Source organism: Mustelus asterias, chromosome 5, assembly GCF_964213995.1.
Source record: "Mustelus asterias chromosome 5, sMusAst1.hap1.1, whole genome shotgun sequence".
Lineage (NCBI taxonomy): Eukaryota > Metazoa > Chordata > Chondrichthyes > Carcharhiniformes > Triakidae > Mustelus > Mustelus asterias.
In genome coordinates this window covers 75,680,698-75,702,753 of record NC_135805.1, presented here as the reverse complement: position 1 = coordinate 75,702,753, position 22,056 = coordinate 75,680,698, and the positions used below count along the sequence as shown (strand labels likewise).

Sequence of the window (22,056 nt, the reverse complement as noted above, 5' to 3'; positions counted from 1 at the left end):
AATTATAAATTTTTCAACCATGATGAACACATTGCCCAAAAGTCTCAGAAGGTTGTTGCTCGAAATCCCTTCTTAGCAGGTGAAGGATTTGCACAGTGTCATTGGAGAAGGTTGGGTCCACCTGTACACCCTCTCCATCATGGACAGAGCAAGATTCGTGGCCATGATGAGTAACAACACCTGGGGTGTGCAAGCACTTATTCTTTCTTTCACTGTGAGTAATCAACTGCAGTTGTTTTAAGCAGTCATCACTTTCTCTACTCACAAAGAGAGCTCATCATCTTCCTTCTCCTTTCAGAAGCTGGAAATTCGCTGCTTCAGGGAGAAGAGAAACATTGTTTTGAAAATACATTGTCAATCAATCTAAATCTGAAAAACACAGCTCAAATATGACAGCAAAGCATAATTTAAAGAGCAGGTTAGAGGAGAGGCCTTCATGTGGTGCGGGAGTTTGGGCAGAGGGAACAGAACCCTACTTCTGTCAAATCGTCAGAAAATAGGATTGTGCACCAACTCTATTGCAGAGGATTTTGATGTGGAGATTGAGAACTGATTGGCATATCCCAGAAATTCTAGATGCACTGGACAGCCGGTCAGTGAGCTTGCACACTTCAGTTCAGAGCATAGAGAAGTCCCGCTCTATTTTCGCAGTGCATTGTCTCAAGGCTCCATTTGGAGCAGACTTTTTCATTCTTAATGGTACACTTTTTAATGCTGCACAGTTAGCTGGTCTAGACTGTCAGGGTCCAGGCTGAGAAGCTTCAGCTGAGCCCTCAAGGCACACAGCTGCTTGAGTTGCCCTCTATGGATACCTAAATTATCCTCAATGGAGTAAAGGCAGCACAGAGAACTGGCGAAAGATTAATTAATTAGGATCGTTGCCAGCAAACTGGGCACAGACTTGCATGATGCAGTGCCTGAGGTCACAAACCAACTGGAATCCTTTTCTATGCAGAAAGATGCAAGGATGATGATGAGAAGCGTGCAGGGCAAAGTGGGCAGTTTACACCCTGGGGAAGTCTGCCATATAGGTGAAGTCTAATACATTCCTGTCATAACTCACTCTGCCCATGGGAAAGAGCTATCCTGGCACAGGGAGACCCGGTAACCTCCCTGTTACAAAAATAGGCTGCAAACCCTGAGATGTCACTCATGTCGTCAGCTGCATCCTGGAAGGAGACCGATGCATAAAATGCAAGGGTCACAGAGGTCACAACAGCCACAACCAGTACTTGTCCTTGACCGAGCACAAGGCTTGAGTTGTAACTGTAGCTTGATGCTAACCTTTTTGTGAAGTGGAAGCAGCTCAAGCTTTGTTCCTCAGTGAATTTTCGCCAAGAAAAATGCTCCCTGGAGGGTCACCAGGGATATTGTCTCTTACACAGTGCTGCTGTCCTCCCTCTTCTGCAAGCTACTCTTACTGTCTCCTGACTTTGTTGCTCCCATCATTTTCTAGCTCTAATGATCATAGAATTTCTACAGTGCAGAAGGAGGCCATTCAGCCCATCGAATCCGCACTGACTCTCTGACAAAGCACCTTACCCAGGCCCACCCCCTGTCCCACTCCTTTAACTCCGCTAATCCACCTAACCTGCACATCTTTGGACTGTGGGAGGAAACCGGAGCACAAGGAAACCCATGCAGACACGGGGAGAACGTGCAAACTCACCACACACAAGTCACCCAAGGCTGAAATCGAACCCGGGTCCTTGGCACTGTGCGAAAGCCGTGCTAGCCACCGTGCCATTCTATGATGGCGTAGTGAAGCTGTCTGTGAGATATTAAAACTGTTCAAGAGGCTGCAAAGACCATGAAACACAAGCAAGAAGCTATTTGCGTAACGACAGAAGTTTTCACTGGCCAAAAAATATGCTGCAGTCAACCAGCAACTGCAAATGATAACCAATTAACCTGTGTGTAATCAGTGTGCCTTTTAAATGCTTCTGTAGGGTTCTGCTTGTCTAATAGTATCACACGTTGTTGGACAAGTTAATTACGTGGCTGATCAGGTGCTAAGGAAGCCCAGTATCTCAAAACCTTTTACTTTAATGAGCAAATTTCTTGTGTATGCCTTGGATGCTGACAGAACAACCCAATCCTGTACTTCCGGGATGTACCGAGCTTACCCACTCCTCCACCACTATCTTTCTTGACTTTGTTCGACGCTCATTTCATGCTTGGAGAAAGGAGCACATCCCATCAAATTTCTAGGCCCTCCTGTCCTTTTGAGATAGCATTATCATTTAATTTTATATGATATTTGTATTTTGTTGAGCCAAACGGAGGTCACTGTGCATTCTGGCAATGAAGAAAATAGACTTGGAAAACCACTGACTGTGTAAGAAGGAAAATTGCACAATATGCATTGAACCTTTTAAATCTGGCTGTCTGAGCTGATTCTCTACACAGCAGCAAGAGTAAATTGGAACCAGGATTGCTTCTTTGTCGGTGGCTCAAGGGCAGCATTGATCGTGAGGCAGTTGCCTGCTTGCCTGTTTGCCGCCTTGATCACGAGCAGTGATTGTTCCAAAGAGACTGGAAATGGAGGGAGAAAATGATATAAAAGCAAAGGGTATGGTATTTACTTTCGCAATAATCAAAAAAACAAGAATGATAAATGTTTTGTTTCATAACTCCTCTTTCAAACAAACTTCTGTTTCAAACAATCTAAGTCCTACTACTGTAAATACTGCAGAACCGATGTGGGTTTCTGCTGCCTTCAGTAGGGTATAATTGAAAGTGTCCTTGACATCTTTATAATTCTGTGATTCAGATCAGTTCAGACATCTTTGGAAATTCCAGTTCAGTGCAGTAAAGGGTGTTGGAACAAGTCGCATCTCAGGGTGCCTAGAAAATTGACAGAATAGTTCAAAACAAATATATAAAATCAAAATCAAGATTTGAACTCTGGTGTTCAAACTCGAGTGAGCTGTTAATGTAAAATACGTCACTGGCCAAGATTGGCACAGCTTACTAAGTTGAACTGAAGTTAAGAGGATGGATTCTACACGAGTGCAATTGAAACGATTTTCCCATTTAGACTCGAATAGTCTTTCATTTGATGTCTCGCATTATTTTTACTGTGATTTGATAACCATGCTGGCAACATCAGGTAATTGGCTATCAATCCTGAATCAACTCCTTTTTGGCGTTAGTGCAAGATTTGTGGCTTGTTATTGTCTCCGTTTGAAATGTCAGTTCAATCCAATGTGGTTCAAAAGTTCAGCGGACAGCAATCTTGGGTTTTGTTAGTTAACCCTGTAAGCGTTTTGAAGATTTCAAATTGTCTTCCTGGCACGGTGCTAGGAAACTGCTAAAGAATTAATAGGTTTTAGAAGCTCAGATTGAGGTGGCAGGAAGTAGGCTATCTGTGGTTTCAGGCAAGTCAGTTGGCATGGTACTGCTGGGGCCACGCGGGGGTTCAGAAGAGAGTCCCACAGGAATGTAATTGAAAAAAGAATAAAGGGCACATGATCCTGGTCCCCTTTAGAAATGTACGACCAAATGTTGGATTTCCTTTTGAGGTGTCCTTGCACCTTATGCAATACAAGTGGAGGAAAGTTGGACAAACCATTAAAATTGGTTTTCCCCTCATGATTATAATTTAGACCAATTATGTGTTGGTGGTTTTTATGAAATCTTTCGCCACAGTATATATGTACATAGGGTTGTGTATATTGTAATTAAAATTTATGAACCATAATTTGCTGAACAAATGTAATATACAGCAATAAAATTAAAAGATTGAACTATTTTGATTGTTTATTCTTTAGTAGAATGTGGGCTTTTCTGGTTAGACCAGCAGTCATTGTCAACCCCTAATTACCCTTGAGAAGATGGGGAGAGCCACCACCTTGAACCGCTGCAGTCCATATGGTACAGGTACACTCACAGTGCTGTTAGGAAGGGAGTTCCAGGATTTGACCCAGTGATAGTGAAGGAATAGCGAAATAGTTCCAAGTCAGGATGGGGTGTGGCTTTTAGGGGAGCTTGCAGGGGTGTTGATATTCCAGGGTATCTGGGACCCTTGTCTTTCTAACTAGTGGTGGTTGTGCGATTGGAAGGTGCTGTCAAAGGAATCTTGGTGAGTTCCTGCAGCGGAGTTTGTAGATGGTACACACTGCTGCCATTGTTCACTGGAGGTGGAGGCAGTGAATGTTTAAAGTGGTGCGTGGGGTTCATCCAGCCAAGTGAAGAGTATTCCATCACACCCATGACTTGTGCCTTCAGATGGTGAACCGGCTTTGTAAAATGGCCCAATAAATCACTTGAGGGCAATTAACAAAGATCAAAGAAAATTACAGCACAGGAACAGGCCCTTTGGCCCTCCAAGCCTGCACCAACCATGCTGCCCGACAGAACTAAAACCCCAAAGAACAAAGAAAATTACAAACAAAGAAAATTAGGGATGGGCAACAAATGCTGACCTCGACAGTGATGCCTACATCCTATGAAAAGTATATATTTTTTAAATTCAATGATGGTAATGGCATTGAATTTCATAGGGAGATGGTTAACTCTCTCTTGTTAGAGATGGTCATTATCTGCACTTGTGTGGCACAAATGCAAGGCAAGCCTGAATGTTGTTCAGGTCTTGCTGCATCTGGACATGGGTGCTTCTGTCTCTAAGGGGATCATGAATGGTGCTGAACATTGTACAATTATTAGTGAACATCTTCACTTCTGACCTTCTCATGGAAGGAGATCATTGATGAAGCAAATGAAAATGGTTGATTCTAGGACACAACCTGGAACTCCTGCAGAAATGCCCTGAGACTGAGATGATTGGCGAACAATCACAGTCATCTGCCTTTGTGCTAGGTATGACTGCAAACAATGGAGAGTTTCCTCCCTGATTCCTATTGGTTTCAGTTTTGCTAACATTCCTTGAAGCTGCACTCGGTAAATGTTGCCTTGATGTCAAGGACTGATATTCCTTGCTTCTTTCATCCATCTTTGGTCCAAGAGTTGAGAAGAGCCAGGAGGGGACATGAGAAGTCTTTGGCGGGAAGGATCAAGGAAAACCCTAAAGCTTTCTATAGGTATGTTAGGAGTAAAAGAATGATGAGGGTAAGATTAGGGCCAGTCAAGGACAGGAGTGGGAAGTTGTGCGTGGAGTCTGAAGAGATAGGAGAGGCACTAAATGAATATTTTTCGTCGGTATTCACACTGGAGAAGGACAGTGTTGTTGAGGGGAGTACTGAGATGCAGGCTGTTGGACTGGATGGGATTGATGTTCATAAGGAGGAGGTGTTAGCAATTCTGGAGAGGGTAAAAATAGATAAGTCCCCTGGGCCGGATGGGATTTATCCTAGGATACTCTGGGAGGCGAGAGAGGAGATTGCAGAGCCTTTGGCTTTGATCTTTGGGTCGTCATTGTCTACAGGAACCGTGCCAGAAGACTGGAGGATAGCAAATGTTGTCCCCTTGTTCAAGAAGGGGAGTAGGGACAACCCTGGTAATTATAGACCGGTGAGCCTTACTTCTGTTGTGGGCAAAGTATTGGAAAGGATTATAAGAGATAGGATTTATAATCACCTAGAAAGGAATAATTTGATTAGGGATAGTCAGCACGGTTTTGTGAAGGGTCGGTCGTGCCTCACAAACCTTATTGAGTTCTTTGAGAAGGTGACCAAAGAGGTGGATGAGGGTAAAGCAGTTGATGTGGTATATATGGATTTCCGCAAAGCGTTTGATAAGGTTCCCTATGGTAAGCTTTTGCAGAAAATACGGACACATGGGATTGAGGGTGATTTAATGGTTTGGATCAGGAATTGGCTAGCTGTAAGAAAACAAAGGATGGTGGTTGATGGGAAATGTTCATCCTGGAGTTCAGTTACTAGTGGTGTACCGCAAGGATCTGTTTTGGGGCCACTGCTGTGTGTCATTTTTATTAATGACTTGGATGAGGGCATGGAAGGACGGATTAGTAAATTTGCAGATGACACTAAAGTCGGTGGAGTTGTAGACAGTGCGGAGGGAAGTGGCAGGTTTCAGAGGGACATAGATAAGCTGCAGAGCTGAGCTGAGAGGTGGCAAATGGAGTTTAATGCGGAAAAGTGTGAGGTGATTCACTTTGGAAGGAGTAACAGGAATACAGAGTACTGGGCTAATGGTAAGATACTTGGTAGTGTGGATGAACAGAGGGATCTGGGTGTCCATGTGCATAGATCCCTGAAAGTTGGCACCCAGGTTGATAGGGTTGTTAAGAAGGCGTACGGTGTGTTAGCTTTTATTGGTAGAGGGATTGAGTTTCGGAGCCAGGAGGTCATGCTGCAACTGTACAAAACTCTGGTGCGGCTGCATTTGGAGTATTGTGTACAGTTCTGGTCACCGTATTATAGGAAAGATGTGGAAGTGTTGGAAAGAGTGCAGAGGAGATTTACCAGGATGTTGCCTGGTATGGTGGGAAAATCGTATGAGGAAAGGCTGAGGGGCTTGAGGTTGTTTTCGTTAGAGAGAAGAAGGTTAAGAGGTGACTTAATAGAGGCATACAAGATGATCAGAGGATTAGAGAGGGTGGATAGTGAGAGCCGTTTTCCTCGGATGGTGTTGGCTAGCACGATGGGACATAACTTTAAATTGAGGGGTGAGAGATATAGGACAGATGTTAGAGGTAGGTTCTTTACTCAGAGAGTAGTAAGGGCGTGGAATGCCCTGCCTGCAGCAGTGGTGGACTCGTCAACGTTGAGAGCGTTCGAGTGGTTATTGGATAAACATATGGATGATATTGGAATAGTGTAGATTAGAGGGGCTTTAGATTGGTACCACTGGTCGGCGCAACATTGAGGGCCGAACGGCCTGTACTGCACTGTTATGTTCTAAGACTGTAATGACACGGGGAGCTAAGTGGAATTTGAAAAACTGAAATCTCATTGTCCAATTAAAGTAGGACATTCTGTCTTCCGCCTTCTTCCTTCAAGAAAAAGATACGAAAGTCTGAGGTCACGTACCAACCAGCTCAAGAACAGCTTCTTCCCTGCTGCTGTCAGACTTTTGAATGGACTTACCTTGCATTAAGTTGATTTTTCTCTACACCCTAGCTATACTGTAACACTACATTCTGCACTCTCTCGTTTCTTTCTCTATGTACGGTATGGTTTGTCTGGCGCGCAAAAATCAATACTTTTCACTATGTTAATACATGTGGCAATAATAAATCAAATCAAGGACTTAAAATTTTCCCACCTTAAAGAGCATAATTGTTTCAGAATTTGGCACAGATGAGAGAACACTGGAAGAACAAAGAACAGTACAGCACAGGAAACAGGCCCTTCGGCCCTCCAAGCCTGTGCCACTCCTTGGTCCAACTAGACCAATCGTTTGTATCCCTCCATTCCCAGGCTACTCATGTGACTATCCAGGTAAGTCTTAAATGATGTCAGCGTGCCTGCCTCCACCACCCTACTTGGCAGCGCATTCCAGGCCCCCACCACCCTCTGTGTGAAAAACATCCCTCTAATATCTGAGTTATACTTCGCCCCTCTCACCTTGAGCCCGTGACCCCTTGTGAACGTCACTTCTGATCTGGGAAAAAGCTTCCCACCGTTCACCCTATCTATCCCCTTCATAATCTTGTACACCTCTATTAGATCTCCCCTCATTCTCCGTCTTTCCAGGGAGAACAACCCCAGTTTACCCAATCTCTCCTCATAGCTAAGACCCTCCATACCAGGCAACATCCTGGTAAACCTTCTCTGCACTCTCTCTAACGCCTCCACGTCCTTCTGGTAGTGCGGCGACCAGAACTGGACGCAGTACTCCAAATGTGGCCTAACCAGCGTTCTATACAGCTGCATCATCAGACTCCAGCTTTTATATTCTATACCCCATCCTATAAAGACAAGCATACCATATGCCTTCTTCACCACTGTTGTGGGAAAAATCCACTAGTAGTCAGACTTCGAGATTCAGAAAATACGATTTATTAAACGGAGCTCCGTGGAGACAAGGCACATGTCTGTAGCAAACCTTCTCTCAATAGTATGTCGGGAGCGGTTCATTTTTATACCCTTTACACAATGGGTAAACCGGTGATTCGAACATTATCACATTGTTTAAGTGAGTACAAGTATTTAACATTTTATGAATGGGTACATTTCCTCATGTTTACAAAAGTACAAACAGGTATAGACATTTAGCATTTTATGAATGGGTACATCTCCTTATGTCTGTATCTATCAATGGCTAGTTTCATCTCGTTCAGATGCTAATCGGTTCCCTCGCATTCATATTTCCCGCGTTCCTTTAACGTTAATCTAAGCTCTTTGTTGTGGGGTTTCCTTATCTTAAAAGATGTTTGACCCTTGGCTTTGGCTTCCTGAGGTGTTTGTTTGCTATGAGTCACTGTCTGTAATTTGGAAGTGGCTTGTCTGTTAGGTTTTGACTTGACGTGATTTCTGAACAACAGGAGCCTGTGTCTGCTTTTCTGGCTTCTTTCCCAGTTAACCCTTTATGTGCCAGGCAGCCATTTTAGAGTGTGCTTTCTTGTATTGCCATTTTAAAGTGTGCCCCCCTTGTATTTTTCCCTTTACAACCACCTTCTCCACCTGTGTTGCCACCTTCAAGGATTTGTGGACTTGCACACCTAGGTCCCTCTGTGTTTCTATACTCCTGATGACTCTGCCATTTATTGTATAACTCCTCCCTACATTATTTCTTCCAAAATGCATCACTTCGCATTTATCCGGATTAAACCCCATCTGCCACCTCTCCGCCTAATTTTCCAGCCTATCTATATCCTGCTGTATTGCCCGACAATGCTCTTCGCTATCCGCAAGTCCAGCCATCTTCATGTCATCCGCAAACTTGCTGATTACACCAGTTACACCTTCTTCCAAATCATTTATATATATCACAAATAGCAGAGGTCCCAGTACAGAGCCCTGCGGAACACCACTGGTCACAGACCTCCAGCCGGAAAAAGACCCTTCGGCCACTACCCTCTGTCTCCTATGGCCAACACAGTAAGAAGTTTAACAACACCATGTTAAAGTCCAGCAGGTTTATTTGGTAGCAAAAGCCACACAAGCTTTCGGAGCTGCAAGCCCCTTCTTCAGGTGAGTGGGAATTCTGTTCACAAACAGAGCATATAAAGACACAATCTCAATTTACATGAATAATGGTTGGAATGCGAATACTTACAACTAATCAAGTCTTTAAGAAACAAAACAATGTGAGTGGAGAGAGCATCAAGACAGGTTAAAAAGATGTGTATTGTCTCCAGACAAGACAGCCAGTGAAACTCTGTGGGGGTTACAAATAGTGTGACATGAACCCAATATCCCGGTTGAGGCCGTCCTCGTGTGTGCGGAACTTGGCTATCAGTTTCTGCTCAGCGACTCTGCGCCGTCGTGTATCGCGAAGGCCGCCTTGGAGAACGCTTACCCGAATATCAGAGGCCGAATGCCCGTGACCGCTGAAGTGCTCCCCAACAGGAAGAGAACAGTCTTGCCTGGTGATTGTCGAGCGGTGTTCATTCATCCGTTGTCGCAGCGTCTGCATAGTTTCCCCAATGTACCATGCCTCGGGACATCCTTTCTTGCAGCGTATCAGGTAGACAACGTTGGCCGAATTGCAAGAGTATGTACCGTGTACCTGGTGGATGGTGTTCTCACGTCAGATGATGGCATCTGCGTCGATGATCCGACACGTCTTGCAGAGGTTGCTGTGGCAGGGTTGTGTGGTGTCATGGTGTCCTATGGCCAAGCCAGTTCTCCACCCATCTAGCCACTTCTCCTTGTATCCCATGAGCCTTAACCTTCTTAACCAACCTGCCATGTGGGACTTTGTCAAATGCCTTACTGAAATCCAGATAGACGACATCCACGGCCCTTCCTTCATCAACCGTTTTTGTCACTTCCTCAAAAAACTCCACCAAATTTGTAAGGCACGACCTCCCTCTTACAAAACCTACAAAATTTAACAAACTATGCAGTTAAATTTTAAAATGCAGCGACTGTCTCAAGTCTATATTGCTTCAGTGGGTAATCTGTATATCAGATCATTATTATATTGCTGTGAGTGGGAGTTTGGTATGCGCAAATTGTCTGCTGCATTGCCTACATTTCAGCAGTGACTACACTTCAGAAGTAATTCATTGGCTGGAATGTAGTGTAGTTGTAAAAACTGCTCCATAAATATAAGTTTTTTTTTCTCTAAAATATGTAATTGGTGCTACAGGTGAGAGTCTGTGCTAAGTTTACTGAGCTCATCTGATGAGCGACATGGCACAGTGGTTAGCATTGCTGTCTAGGGATCCAGGTTCGATTCCCAGCTTGAGTCATTGTCTGTGTGGAGTTTGCACATTCTTCCCATGTCTGTGTGGGTTTCCTCCGGGTGCTCCGGTTTCCTCCCACAGTCCAAAGATGTGCTAGTTAGGTGCATTGACCATGCTAGATTCTCTCTGTGTACCCGAGTGTGGCGACTAGGGGATTTTCACAGTAACTTCATTGCATTGTGAATGTAAACCTACCTGTGACGAATAAATAAATAAACTTTTATAAACTGATGTCCTACATTGAGTCATAAATCTAGCTCTGTGCTTCCGACCTGGGAAGAGAGGAAGGCACGGAGGAGGGTGTGTGTGAGTGACTTTGTGTGTGTGTGTGAGTGACTTTGTGTGTGTGTGTGTGTGAGTGACTTTGTGTGAGTGACTTTGTGTGTGTGAGTGACTTTGTGTGTGTGAGTGACTGTGTGTGTGAGTGACTGTGTGTGTGTGTGACTGTGTGTGTGAGTGACTGTGTGTGTGAGTGACTGTGTGTGTGAGTGACTGTGTGTGTGAGTGACTGTGTGTGTGAGTGACTGTGTGTGTGAGTGACTGTGTGTGTGTGAGTGACTGTGTGTGTGTGAGTGACTGTGTGTGTGTGAGTGACTGTGTGTGTGTGAGTGACTTTGTGTGTGTGAGTGACTTTGTGTGTGTGAGTGACTTTGTGTGTGTGAGTGACTTTGTGTGTGTGTGTGACTTTGTGTGTGTGTGTGTGACTTTGTGTGTGTGTGTGTGTGACTTTGTGTGTGTGTGTGTGTGACTTTGTGTGAGTGACTTTGTGTGAGTGACTTTGTGTGTGTGTGTGACTTTGTGTGTGTGTGACTTTGTGTGTGTGTGACTTTGTGTGTGTGTGTGTGACTTTGTGTGTGTGTGTGTGACTTTGTGTGTGTGTGTGTGACTTTGTGTGTGTGTGTGTGTGTGACTTTGTGTGTGTGACTTTGTGTGTGTGTGTGAGTGACTTTGTGTGTGTGTGTGAGTGACTTTGTGTGTGTGTGGGAGTGACTGTGTGTGTGTGGGAGTGACTGTGTGTGTGGGAGTGACTGTGTGTGTGTGGGAGTGACTGTGTGTGTGTGTGTGGGAGTGACTGTGTGTGTGTGTGTGGGAGTGACTGTGTGTGTGTGTGTGGGAGTGACTGTGTGTGTGTGTGGGAGTGACTGTGTGTGTGTGTGTGGGAGTGACTGTGTGTGTGTGTGTGGGAGTGACTGTGTGTGTGTGTGAGTGACTGTGTGTGTGTGTATGACGATGTGTGTCAGTATCAGTGCAGGAATTATCTAGGGGTCCAATTCTTCACAAATATTGAGTGACATTTGGTGAAAAATGAAAGTTCTTGTATTTGGATAAGGACAGAATCGGGTTTGACTGTGTTCCCTCCCCAGATTTGAATTGTTTGCTTAAGATAAGCCCCTGCAGGAGTTGCCATAACTTTGAAAGGGTATCAGAAGAACATTGTTCGCCAAGCACCACTGAGTGCTTTTACTTTGTTTTAATAACAGTTTTACTGGAATGACCTTTTTTGTTGAGAATCCAAAGATAGCTTTCATAGATTTTCTTTCCAAGTTGATGAAACAATCTGTTTTCTTTTTCACCGAAAGCTGAAATACCTTGCTTCTCATGCCAGAAAATTATTGTTTTGAATGGCCAATGGAAAATTGAAAAATATTTGCAACCTATATTTTTTTAAAAATGAATGTGCTGCACACGGGTAAATTAAACTTTGTATTTGTTCTTTCAAAGTGCCTACCAAGTTGTTGTTGAAGAAGTGAATTCCCGTAGATCTAAAAGAGAGGCCAGCTCAGCAGAGTGCTTCCAGATCCCTGTCACCTATCAAGCTGCTGCAGCTCGAGGGTCGCCATACTATTATGCTGCAGAACTTCCTCCTGGCGGAGTTTCTGAACAAACTATTTTTACAGTGGGTGACAATAAAACCTACAATGGGTTTTGGAATCCTCCTTTGGCCCCCAGAAAGGGATACCACATACACTTCCAAGCTGTGAGCAGCGTTGAAAAGGTGAGTGATGTGCATTCGTAATGAAGACTTCACCTTGTCTGATTGTTTGCTGTAATTACTGAATGAATTTTGTCTCTGAGTACTAGCATGCCATTTATGGTGAATGTCTGTGCAGATGCTAGGTGGGAAAATCTTTGGATGTTTTCCAGTAGATTAAAGCTCGGTAATGTTGAAGCAATTAACATGTCATTGCCTTCAGTTTTTGTCCACATTAGATCAAATTGAACTGATAAAGAATCTATCTGCTACAATAGATTTTGGAAAATTATATTACATATGAAGTTTAGAGACCACACACAAATTCAGATAAGGAGACACTTCAGTGGTATCAGGCCAATTTATTAAGCAACCAAAATTATACACAAAAACAAAGACAATGGGTATCCTAATTCAGATGCTTCTCACTGACTCTTTAAAGGTACCAATGACTCGTGACTCCTTTTCTCTTCTTATGTCTTCTTGAAATCTGTGCAATGAACCTCTCTCTGCCCTTTTCATCTCTGTAGCCAGAGTCACTGTGTTCTGGTGTTGCCTTTGTGCTTTGACCTTGTTATTTCATTTGTCAATGCATAGATTAACTCTTCCAAGTATGGTCATGACCTGTGGTCAGAACCGAACAAAATATCCTTAACACACAAACTGCTTGTCATTAACCTTCTCCTGTATCACCATTCGCAGAGATGATGACCCCTATAATCATTTAATTATAGCTACGAGGTCCATTGATCTATACATTTCAAAGCATATCCTTTGAGCAAAACTAATAACATAATGTTACATCTGCTCTACTTCCCTTTTCTTATTCACATTATCAGTTCAATTCTGATTTAATTTAAATTACACAGGCAATATTTTTTCATCTGTGGAAAATTAATCCTTCATCGACCCAAAACTTAACACAAAATGCATATAAAAAGAGTTCAGAGCACACAATATTTTTGAAGAAATATAAAAAATGATACCGGAAGTATAAAAAGGTTCACATTTCTTGCAAGTTGCATTACGCAGAGTGTTTTTAGTTCAGTGGAGTGCCACAAGAGAAAGCATGTAAAAATATTCAGGAAGCCACTTGGTGGTTCAAGTTCCTTTCCAAATGAATGGCAAGAGTTGCATTCTAATGAAACAGGTCTCCTTTGATATACTGCTTAATATTTTGAATTCGAGAAATCATTTTGTCAAAGGCTGATGACATTGTACGTGGATTGACTGAACAGCTGGATTGGTTTTTGGCATTCTTATTTTGCTTGTTTTACTTCTGACCTTTAAGAGGAAGGGAAAAGTAAATGAGGTGAAAGTTTATTCCTATACTTGTGGTGAATTTGAATCTCTCTCGGCAATGAAAGATTAATCCACTTCTTAATGAAGCTGCAAAGGTAGAATCGCTTGTGATTCAGCTGTGACTGCCTAAACTAGGTCACTGGGAAACAGAAATGGCACACTATAGCAATAATTTATTGTATTCAACACCAGCATTAAGCATAGTCCCCAGGAATTTGCCTGGGAATTCTCCTGTTCTATCCCTGTCCTAGGATATTAGCAAAGACACCGGATTGGGTTTCTGCCAACACATTAGTGGCTAATTGGCAAATGCCCAAAGAACTGCAAATAGTTCTAATTGTTTTGCTGTGATGGTAAAACATTTGGTATAAGTTTAATAAAGGCACAGTCCTGCTCTGCACAACACTGTAATTAAATATTAAGTTCAAGTTTATTTATTAGTCACAAGTAGGCTTACATTAACACTGCAATGAAGTTACTGTGAAAATCTCCTGGCCGCTACACTTGAATGGCCAATACATCTAACCAGCACGTCTTTCGGACTGTGGGAGGAAACCCATGCAGACACAGGGAGAATATGCAGAATCCGCACAGTCACTGAAGCCAAGTCTAACCCAAGGCCCCGGCGCTGTGAGGCAGCAGTGCTAACCACTGAATTTCTCATCGTGACCTCATCCTGACTTTGAGCAACAGGCCCTCTATATGTTAATAAAATCATGATTTATAAATTATTTTTGCAAAGCAGGAGGAAAATAATTTGGTATAGCTCTTTGAAATGGACATGATGTTGCTTTTAAGAATAACAGAAAATGCTGGATAAACTTAGCAGATGTGGCAGCATCTGTTGGAGAGAAAGAATTAATGTTTTGGATCTAAATGATCATTTGACAGAACTGAAGAAAGTTCAAAATGCACAGAATTATGTAGTTGGAAAGGAAGCAGAGGAGGTGGGGCTGAAAGGAAAAACAGGGATAGGTTGGGGAAAAGGAGGTATTGACAAATTTGTCCTGGACATAAGACAAAGGGGAGTGTTAATGGTGCCATTCAGCGATGAAGAGTGCTAATGGTGGCAAAAGGTGAGATAGCAGAATGTATTAATGGGAGCAACTGAACAGCCAGGGACAAGCGGCCATATGGGGGAGTGGTGTTGGGCATGCTTGGGAGTTAAAAACACAGCTAACAACAGACTATAAACTGTCCATCTTCGACACTTCCCTTCCTTGACCTGTCTCCATTTCCGGTGATAAACAGATCACCAATATTCATGACAAACCCACTGACTCCCACAGCGACCTCAACTACAGCACCTCACACCTCACTCCCTGTGAGGACTCCATCCCATTCTCCCATTTTCTCCACTGCATCTGTTCCAATGATGCCACTTGGAAAACAGCACTTCTGACATGTCTGCCTTTTTCCTTAACCGAGGTTCCCCTCAGTGATTGACAGAGTGCTCAACCATGTCCGATTAATCTCCCACACTATCCCTTCACCCCTTCCCCTCCCTCCCAGAAACATGACAGGGTCCCTGTTGTCCTCACTTTTCACCCCACCAGCCTCTGCATTCAAAGGATCATCCTTCGCTATTTATGCCACACACCCCCCTCCCCCCCATGTCAGCATTCTGCAGGGACACTCTCTCTATGACACCCTGATTCACTCTTCCATTACCCTGAACCACCTCTATACTCTCCCACAGCATCTTCCTTCTCCCTTTATCTTCTCCCTCCTCACTGTTCAAGGCGCCAAACACTTCTCTCAGGTGTTGTGGTATTTCACTTGTACTTCCTTCAATTTAGTCTATTATATTCACTACTCCCACTGTGGTCTCCTCTACATTTAGCCTCTCCAGTGCAGACTGGGTGACAGCTTTGCAAAACATCTTTGCTCCGTCCGCAAGAATGACCCCGATCTTCTGATCGCTTGCCGTTTCAACTCAGCACCTCACTCTCATACCCACCCTGTCCGTTCTAAGCCTGCTGCAGTATTCCAATGAAGCCCAACACAAATTGGTCACTACGTTTTCAGCATTCCAGCATTTCCACTTTTATGTGGGAAACAAATTGTGAATATCAAGACGTGAACCAAATTGCAATTTATACTGATGACCATGCAAAATACTGTAATTGCCAATCAAGAACTCTATGGGTTTAAGGGTAGTAAGGTCATGTATTAATTTATAACCTTCAACTAAATCAAATCAGTCTTATCTTCTCTGAAGATTGTGATCCGAGACTTCTTGAACACTCTTCGTAAAATATTCCCCTCATGCTTTACATTTTTCTGGTAACACGTCTTTGGACTCCCTCTGAAAGTGCGGATTCCAAACTGTGCATGATTACTCCAGATATGGGCGTACCAATTTCAGATAACTGCTGAAATCCTGACTCAAAAAGCATTGAGAGTTCCTAGAACATTTTCTGCCCACTGTGTTGCCTGAGCTGCATGATTCGTAAACTGAGATTACTTGTAAGAAGTCACACCCAAATCCTTTTCAGTGGTTGAATGTGCTGAAGGTTGGCCATCGATATGGTACTGTGAATTAGGATTATGATTATCTAACATTTTATTCAGCATTTTCTGTTTTTATTTCATATTTCCAACATTTGCAGCATTTTGTTTGTCAATGATGTTGGTTTTGTTGTTTATACATTAAGCACCATAGTTATGCCCCAGTGACCGAGTGGGTAATCTGTTTTCCTTTTGTTTCGAAGGCCTTGTAGCATTGGTTTTGTAAATCCACAATGGTTGTTGCTGCTTTAAATGTGGTCACTGCTTTAAATGAATGTAAAAATTAAAGGTTCAGACTTGGATGAAACTAGCTATGGACAGAGATTTCTTCAGACTTTCTGTCCATGGCTGTGGCCCACCCATTATGCTGTATTAATCAATTGAATAGTGGAACATGGGTATGAATTCCATCACAGTCAAAGCTCATTGTAGCTTCTGGGTGGGGTTGGAAGTAGTGCCTTCAGATAGCTTCCTCTGTCCTAGATGCTAATTTATGACGCATCAACTGTGGCGGTAGCTGATTTAAACGACTGTGGTTAGCAATTTAAATTCACAATGTTTGTCATTTTTGTTCATCTGCTTTACTGAGTTCTCAGCAAATGTGCCTTTTTTTAAAAAAATCTCCCTCTGCATCATTATTACTGGTACCAGAAGGGGAGTCCACCTTCTAAGTTGTTTGGAAGAAAATGAGAGGAACCAATGAAGAGACATCAGAGAGACCAACCAGCACAAAAAAAGGTTTTGTGCCGACCTGGCAAATCCTTTGCACCCCATTTGCAGAGAAAGGGAGCTGGATCGGGCTTTGCAAGATATTTAATGCATGCAGCCTCCCTTCTTCAAAAAGAGAGCTGGAACAGCAGATCCGACGCCACTGTTAAGAAATGAGAATGTCTGACTAATGTTGGATAAATATCCCAAACAAGTTATGCATTCAAAGTCACATTATGAAAGAAAGTATATTAGGGTGATAGATAGCCACAATGGCTACGCCTGCTATAAGGCCATTAATCATTTCTGCATCCCTTCCTCTGACACAACTGAGGAGAACTATCTTGCAGTACCCAGATTTGTGCAGGGCCAGATGCAGCACTGTGCTTCCTGTTGTAAGAAAGCCCACAAGTACAAGATCACATTGGACTGCAACATGCAGTGATTATAATGATCAACAGGGGCTGAAAGTTTGCTATACTTCCCTGATGCAGTGCTGTTCAATTCAGGTAATAATAGGATGAGGAGTCATGTTCCTCTGCTTTTTTAAATTCTTTCATGGCATGTGAGCATCATTGTCAAGGCCAGCATTTGTTTCTCCTCAATTATCCTCGAAAGGCATTGGTGAGCAGCGGCAAAGACCGTAAAATGGAGAATGGATGCTGATTTGCTTCATTTGACATTGGACTTAATGGCTGCTAAATGGGTTTTTGTACTTTCAGTTTTGCCTATCATTCACTCTTGCTTGCCGTTCATCCATCTACTGCTCCCTCAACCTGGGTAAAGGCTATTAATATGTTCAGGTAACGGCTAAAGCTTCCAAGGATTATTCAAATTTTCATTCTAACAGATTCTAGCCCCTCAAATTTGACACTTAACAATTTTCTATTTTCACTGCCAGTGCACACTTTATATGCAATCAAACTTGTAACTGAAACTGTGCCAATAAACTGACCTGGGAAAATTGGGTTAATTTTTATTTAATGAAGAGCTCCTTGCATTGTGAAATCATTTTTCTTTCTATTTTTTGCCTCAAACCTACTTTCTTCATAAATGATGAATTATACTAAGAAAGTCGTCTTTTGCATTTGCAGGAGACGAAGACACAGTGCGTGAGGATTGCAACAAAAGGTAGGCACAGTAGTTTCCTAAAAGAGGCAAAAAAACACCACTTTGAATGTGATAGCTTTTTAAGAGTATATTTACTGGTACAAATAGTACTGTCAGAAAATAATTCTGACTCATTAATACTTCTTATCTTTTAATGGGAGTTTGCTTTGATTCTGTTTCTGTCAACCAGAGAGATATTGTGTATTGGCAGCTTGGATTTTAGCTGAAATTAAGAGCAGATTACTTTGCATTATTTGTGCTATAAACCATTTTTTTGTCATTGAACAGCTGGAGTATTAATACTGAAAAGCAGATTGATGCTTTTATTGCAAAAGCTTTAATTCCTGCCTCGACATTTATCTATGTGTGCAATAAATGTAGGTAGATTTTGTTGGTATCACTAATGAATAGAACTTGCATTAAGTATGTATATGGTAGTTATCCCAGGAAAGGTTCTTAAATCTCACTGGGATTTAACTTTACATTTTAATGCTGCTTTTATGTACTTATTTATCAAAAGCTCAAAAATTGCTTACTGTTGTAAGCTGGTTTAAATGTACAGCCAGATATTTAGTTTTTATATAAAAAATCACTTGAGCAAATTGAAGCCAATATATTGTGAATATGCCAAGACAAAATTTGGAAAATTCCAGATGTGAGCAATTCTATATTCACTGCTGCAGACAGAATAAAGCAAAATAATTAACTTTATATAGGCAATTGATCTTGTCTGTGCTTTGATTTGGGTATGGCCATGCAAATTCTTGGTTTTCCACATTTATTTGATTTTGATCTTGTGGGAAACTTGCATCTTTAATGCATAATTTAACTTCTGGTCTTCAATGAAAATGTTGCACAGGGAGTTAAGCCAATTATACAGACCAGCATAAATGCATCCATAGCCGAGCTACCCTGGCAATCTGAGAGCCATTGTTCTCCAACCTTGGTGTTGCAATTGCTGGAACACCGCTTACAAATATCCGATCTATTTTACCTTTGACATTGTCGCCTTGCAAGAAAGTTTGGAAAAACAATTCTCCTCTGTTTGCAAACAGAGTGTATGCGATGACATTACCACATCACTTCAGAAAATAGGCTGATTGTTTATATGAAATTTTCCTTGATTTTATTGCTGCGAGAGTTCTGTTTTTGTACAATCTTTGGTCATGATGGCTTTATTATGGCACAGGCTGTTCTTGCCAGTGCAGGAATTATGTTTACCAAATAAATTTTCATCAAGTCTACGATGCCCCTTTTAAATAGAGCTTGTGAATATTTTAACTTAGAAGTTAGCTTTGCTAAAGATCAGGGGTTCTCAAACGTTTTAAGATTGGCCCTATTCCCCTCTGCCCTCTGCTGAGAAAGATCATGTGATGCATCCCCAGTTGTTGCTCAGTCAGTTATTAATGGCTCAAATGTTGTCTGAAAAATTATCCTCCAGACAAAAAAGGTAATCATTATTGAATGACATATCAGATATAATAGAGATTCAGGCAAAAGAGTAAAAATTTAACTGGGCCTCTTTCAGTCTCTCAAAATATGCAAGATGAGAGGTCACACAACAGCAGGTTATAGTCCAACAGGTCTGTTTGAAATCTCAAGCTTTCGGAGTGCTGCTCCTTCATCAGGTCAAGTGGAGCGAGGTGCGCAGGCACAGAATAGAAATCACTTTGTTTGCTTGTATTTGAATGCTGAGTCTCTCAAGGTGCTGTTTGATCAAAGCTTCTGGAGAAGCTGGCAACTTGCTCAGCAACTTTCTGATTTCTGTGTTTAACTGCGTATGTGTGGATGTCAGACGTTGCTATCTGGTTTATTCATAAATAACAGTGAGCACCAATAGCCTCACTATTATTTCTACTGCAAAGTCTGGCCTGAAACCTCCATGAACCAGTGCAAGCGAGCAGTGTTAAAGAATGCAAATGTTCTTTTCCTTTTTCTCAATTAAAAAGTATTCCTTCGTGTATTTAAGAGGGGTAACCTATCACAGTTTTATAAATAAACTCATTTTCAGCTCTATCAGCAAAAAAACATTTTTAATACGTGTAAGTCCTCCACATTTGAGTTACCTCATTTGAAGTCACTGAAAATGACTTAATGAACCATTATAATGAACTTGGGCAACTAATTGTAAAACACTAATTACCTCCATACATTAAGGCAGGAGAGAGGACAGACTTGTTTTATTGGTGTTTTCTGATCAGTTACTTACTATGTTAAAATGCTTTTGATGTGAAATAAACTTTTAAAATGTGCCTCCTGCTAATGCCCGTGCACGGAAGAAAATCACGGCAATTTGAAGAGCTTTCCAAATTAGTGCAATCAGTGGAATCTAGAAATTCCAACCAAGTAATATGGCCAGTTTTGTGGGTAGGACCTAATTCATACAAATTCAATCTTGAATCTGTGTCAAGGTCACAGTCAGTTTTAAGTGGTTTGGGGTGTAATTTGACTAAAACAATTCACAATATTTTGCTCTGGCTTGGCCTATTTCACCTAGTTTGCATTCATATAACTAACAGAAATTAGCAGAAACTTAACTCCCAGATATTTACTTTAAATTATAGATTTTGATAAAGTTGTGTTAAACTTGCTTCTAGATCCATATATTTTATGTTAGTGAATCTTGTTGCAGATAAAAGATTTTGTTCAATTTTGAAACTTTGTAAACTTAAATATATTTGCTTGATATATTTTTGTAAATGTATAGGAAATTTAAATTTCAGTTTCGACAAACCACAGTTGTTCAAATACTCAAAAGCACATGTTTGCACTGTACCAATTCAAATCCATTAAGGTACAAATCTACCTTCAAATTTTTATATAAGCATTAAAAGTCAACTACATTTTAATTTGTCGTACAAGTGTGGTTTAGCCATTTACTTTTGATTTTTAAGTGCTGACAATCTGTTGTAGATGTCTGTCCCAATTTATGTAGGGTAATACTGGAGAAGTTGTTAAGTAATAATTTTGAATCTTCATTGGTAACTAGTACTCTTTCATATTCACATTATTTGGATTTGAGATCCGTTTTAAAAATTCTCATTTACAAAAATGTATCGCTGGTTTCTGCCTCCATTTGTGTCAACATTTTACACTTTAGGCTTTCCCCAAGCACTGTTAAATTGTGTTGGTAAATCTAAAATTAATGCGTAATCCAAAATCACCAATTAACCAAAGTTGATTTCAAATGCAGAGTCATGCAGTTGTGAGTGCGGTGAATGCTTGAATTGCTGATGGCTGAAGATGGCATTGGGAACGATAATTGAAATTATTTTCACATAAACTAAAAATCCAGACTTGTGCAGTAAGCAGTACTGATGAACTTTTCTCACCTGTCGAAGTTCAAGTTTTGTTTATCGCCAAAATGTTTTTCAGTCTGGCTAAATAAGACATGAGTGTTGCCTTGAAAACAGGTCAAAGCTTGAAAATCCTGAATGGAGCCAAACTTCAAAGTCATCAGTCAATCCACACTCAGAAAGAATTATGTCCTCAAAAGTGTGTTTGCAAACACAAGATTGGAAAGATGAGAGAGGACAAATACCACCTTCTTTCCTTGTGCTTGAATGTGAATGTGCCACAGTTTGAGAACCACTGCTATATATTAATCTTTATCAGTTTAATTAAGGGATTAAAAGGAGGGAACTTGTTCTCTTATGCATGCTATCTCCCTTTGCCTAGCTGCACTGTTAGTGACTCAGCTTACAGCTCCATACATATTCACCACCCAAACGCCTGCTCGTAAAGGTGCTGGCGAAGATCAACTAACAGGTCAGAGGTCAAAAGCTCTTCCCACCTGAAATTGCCATATCCTCCCTTATCATTTAGCGCCTATTTTGCTTTCTTTCATCAAGATATTTCTACATAATTCTATGCATGCACTATCAGTTTATTCTGCCTTGGCGATATGTGGATCAGACTTCATCTTTCATTTTCATAGCCGAATAGACTTGTGCTCTGCATGTGCTGTTCTATAAATATATATGTGTATATAATATATAAACATTTATATATTATATCTATGTCAAAATATTTATTGGGCTTGACCTGTAATGATTTCCACTGCTTAGTTTGATTTCCATATTTAGTTTTCATGTGTCTAAAGATTTCAGTAGTACTGTTACATCTTATAGACTGAGAACAAAATAAATTCAATCTCGCATAGCAGAAAATCCAG

The 22,056-nt window shown here is 41.5% G+C and overlaps 1 protein-coding gene across 6 annotated transcripts in view; it reads left to right on the top strand.

The window, feature by feature from the left end:
* The window catches only part of ptprk (protein tyrosine phosphatase receptor type K), a 607,729-nt gene that overhangs the window by 461,213 nt on the left and 124,460 nt on the right, over positions 1 to 22,056 (top strand). For 5 of the 6 annotated variants that reach the window (XM_078212848.1, XM_078212849.1, XM_078212847.1 and 2 more), the window contains exons 12-13: positions 12,002 to 12,275; positions 17,867 to 17,903. In XM_078212848.1, the coding sequence (XP_078068974.1) occupies positions 12,002 to 12,275; positions 17,867 to 17,903 (311 nt within the window). Of the gene's footprint in view, positions 1 to 12,001; positions 12,276 to 17,866; positions 17,904 to 21,560; positions 21,651 to 22,056 lie in introns of all 6 variants that reach the window. The other variant, XM_078212850.1, reaches the window with a different exon arrangement.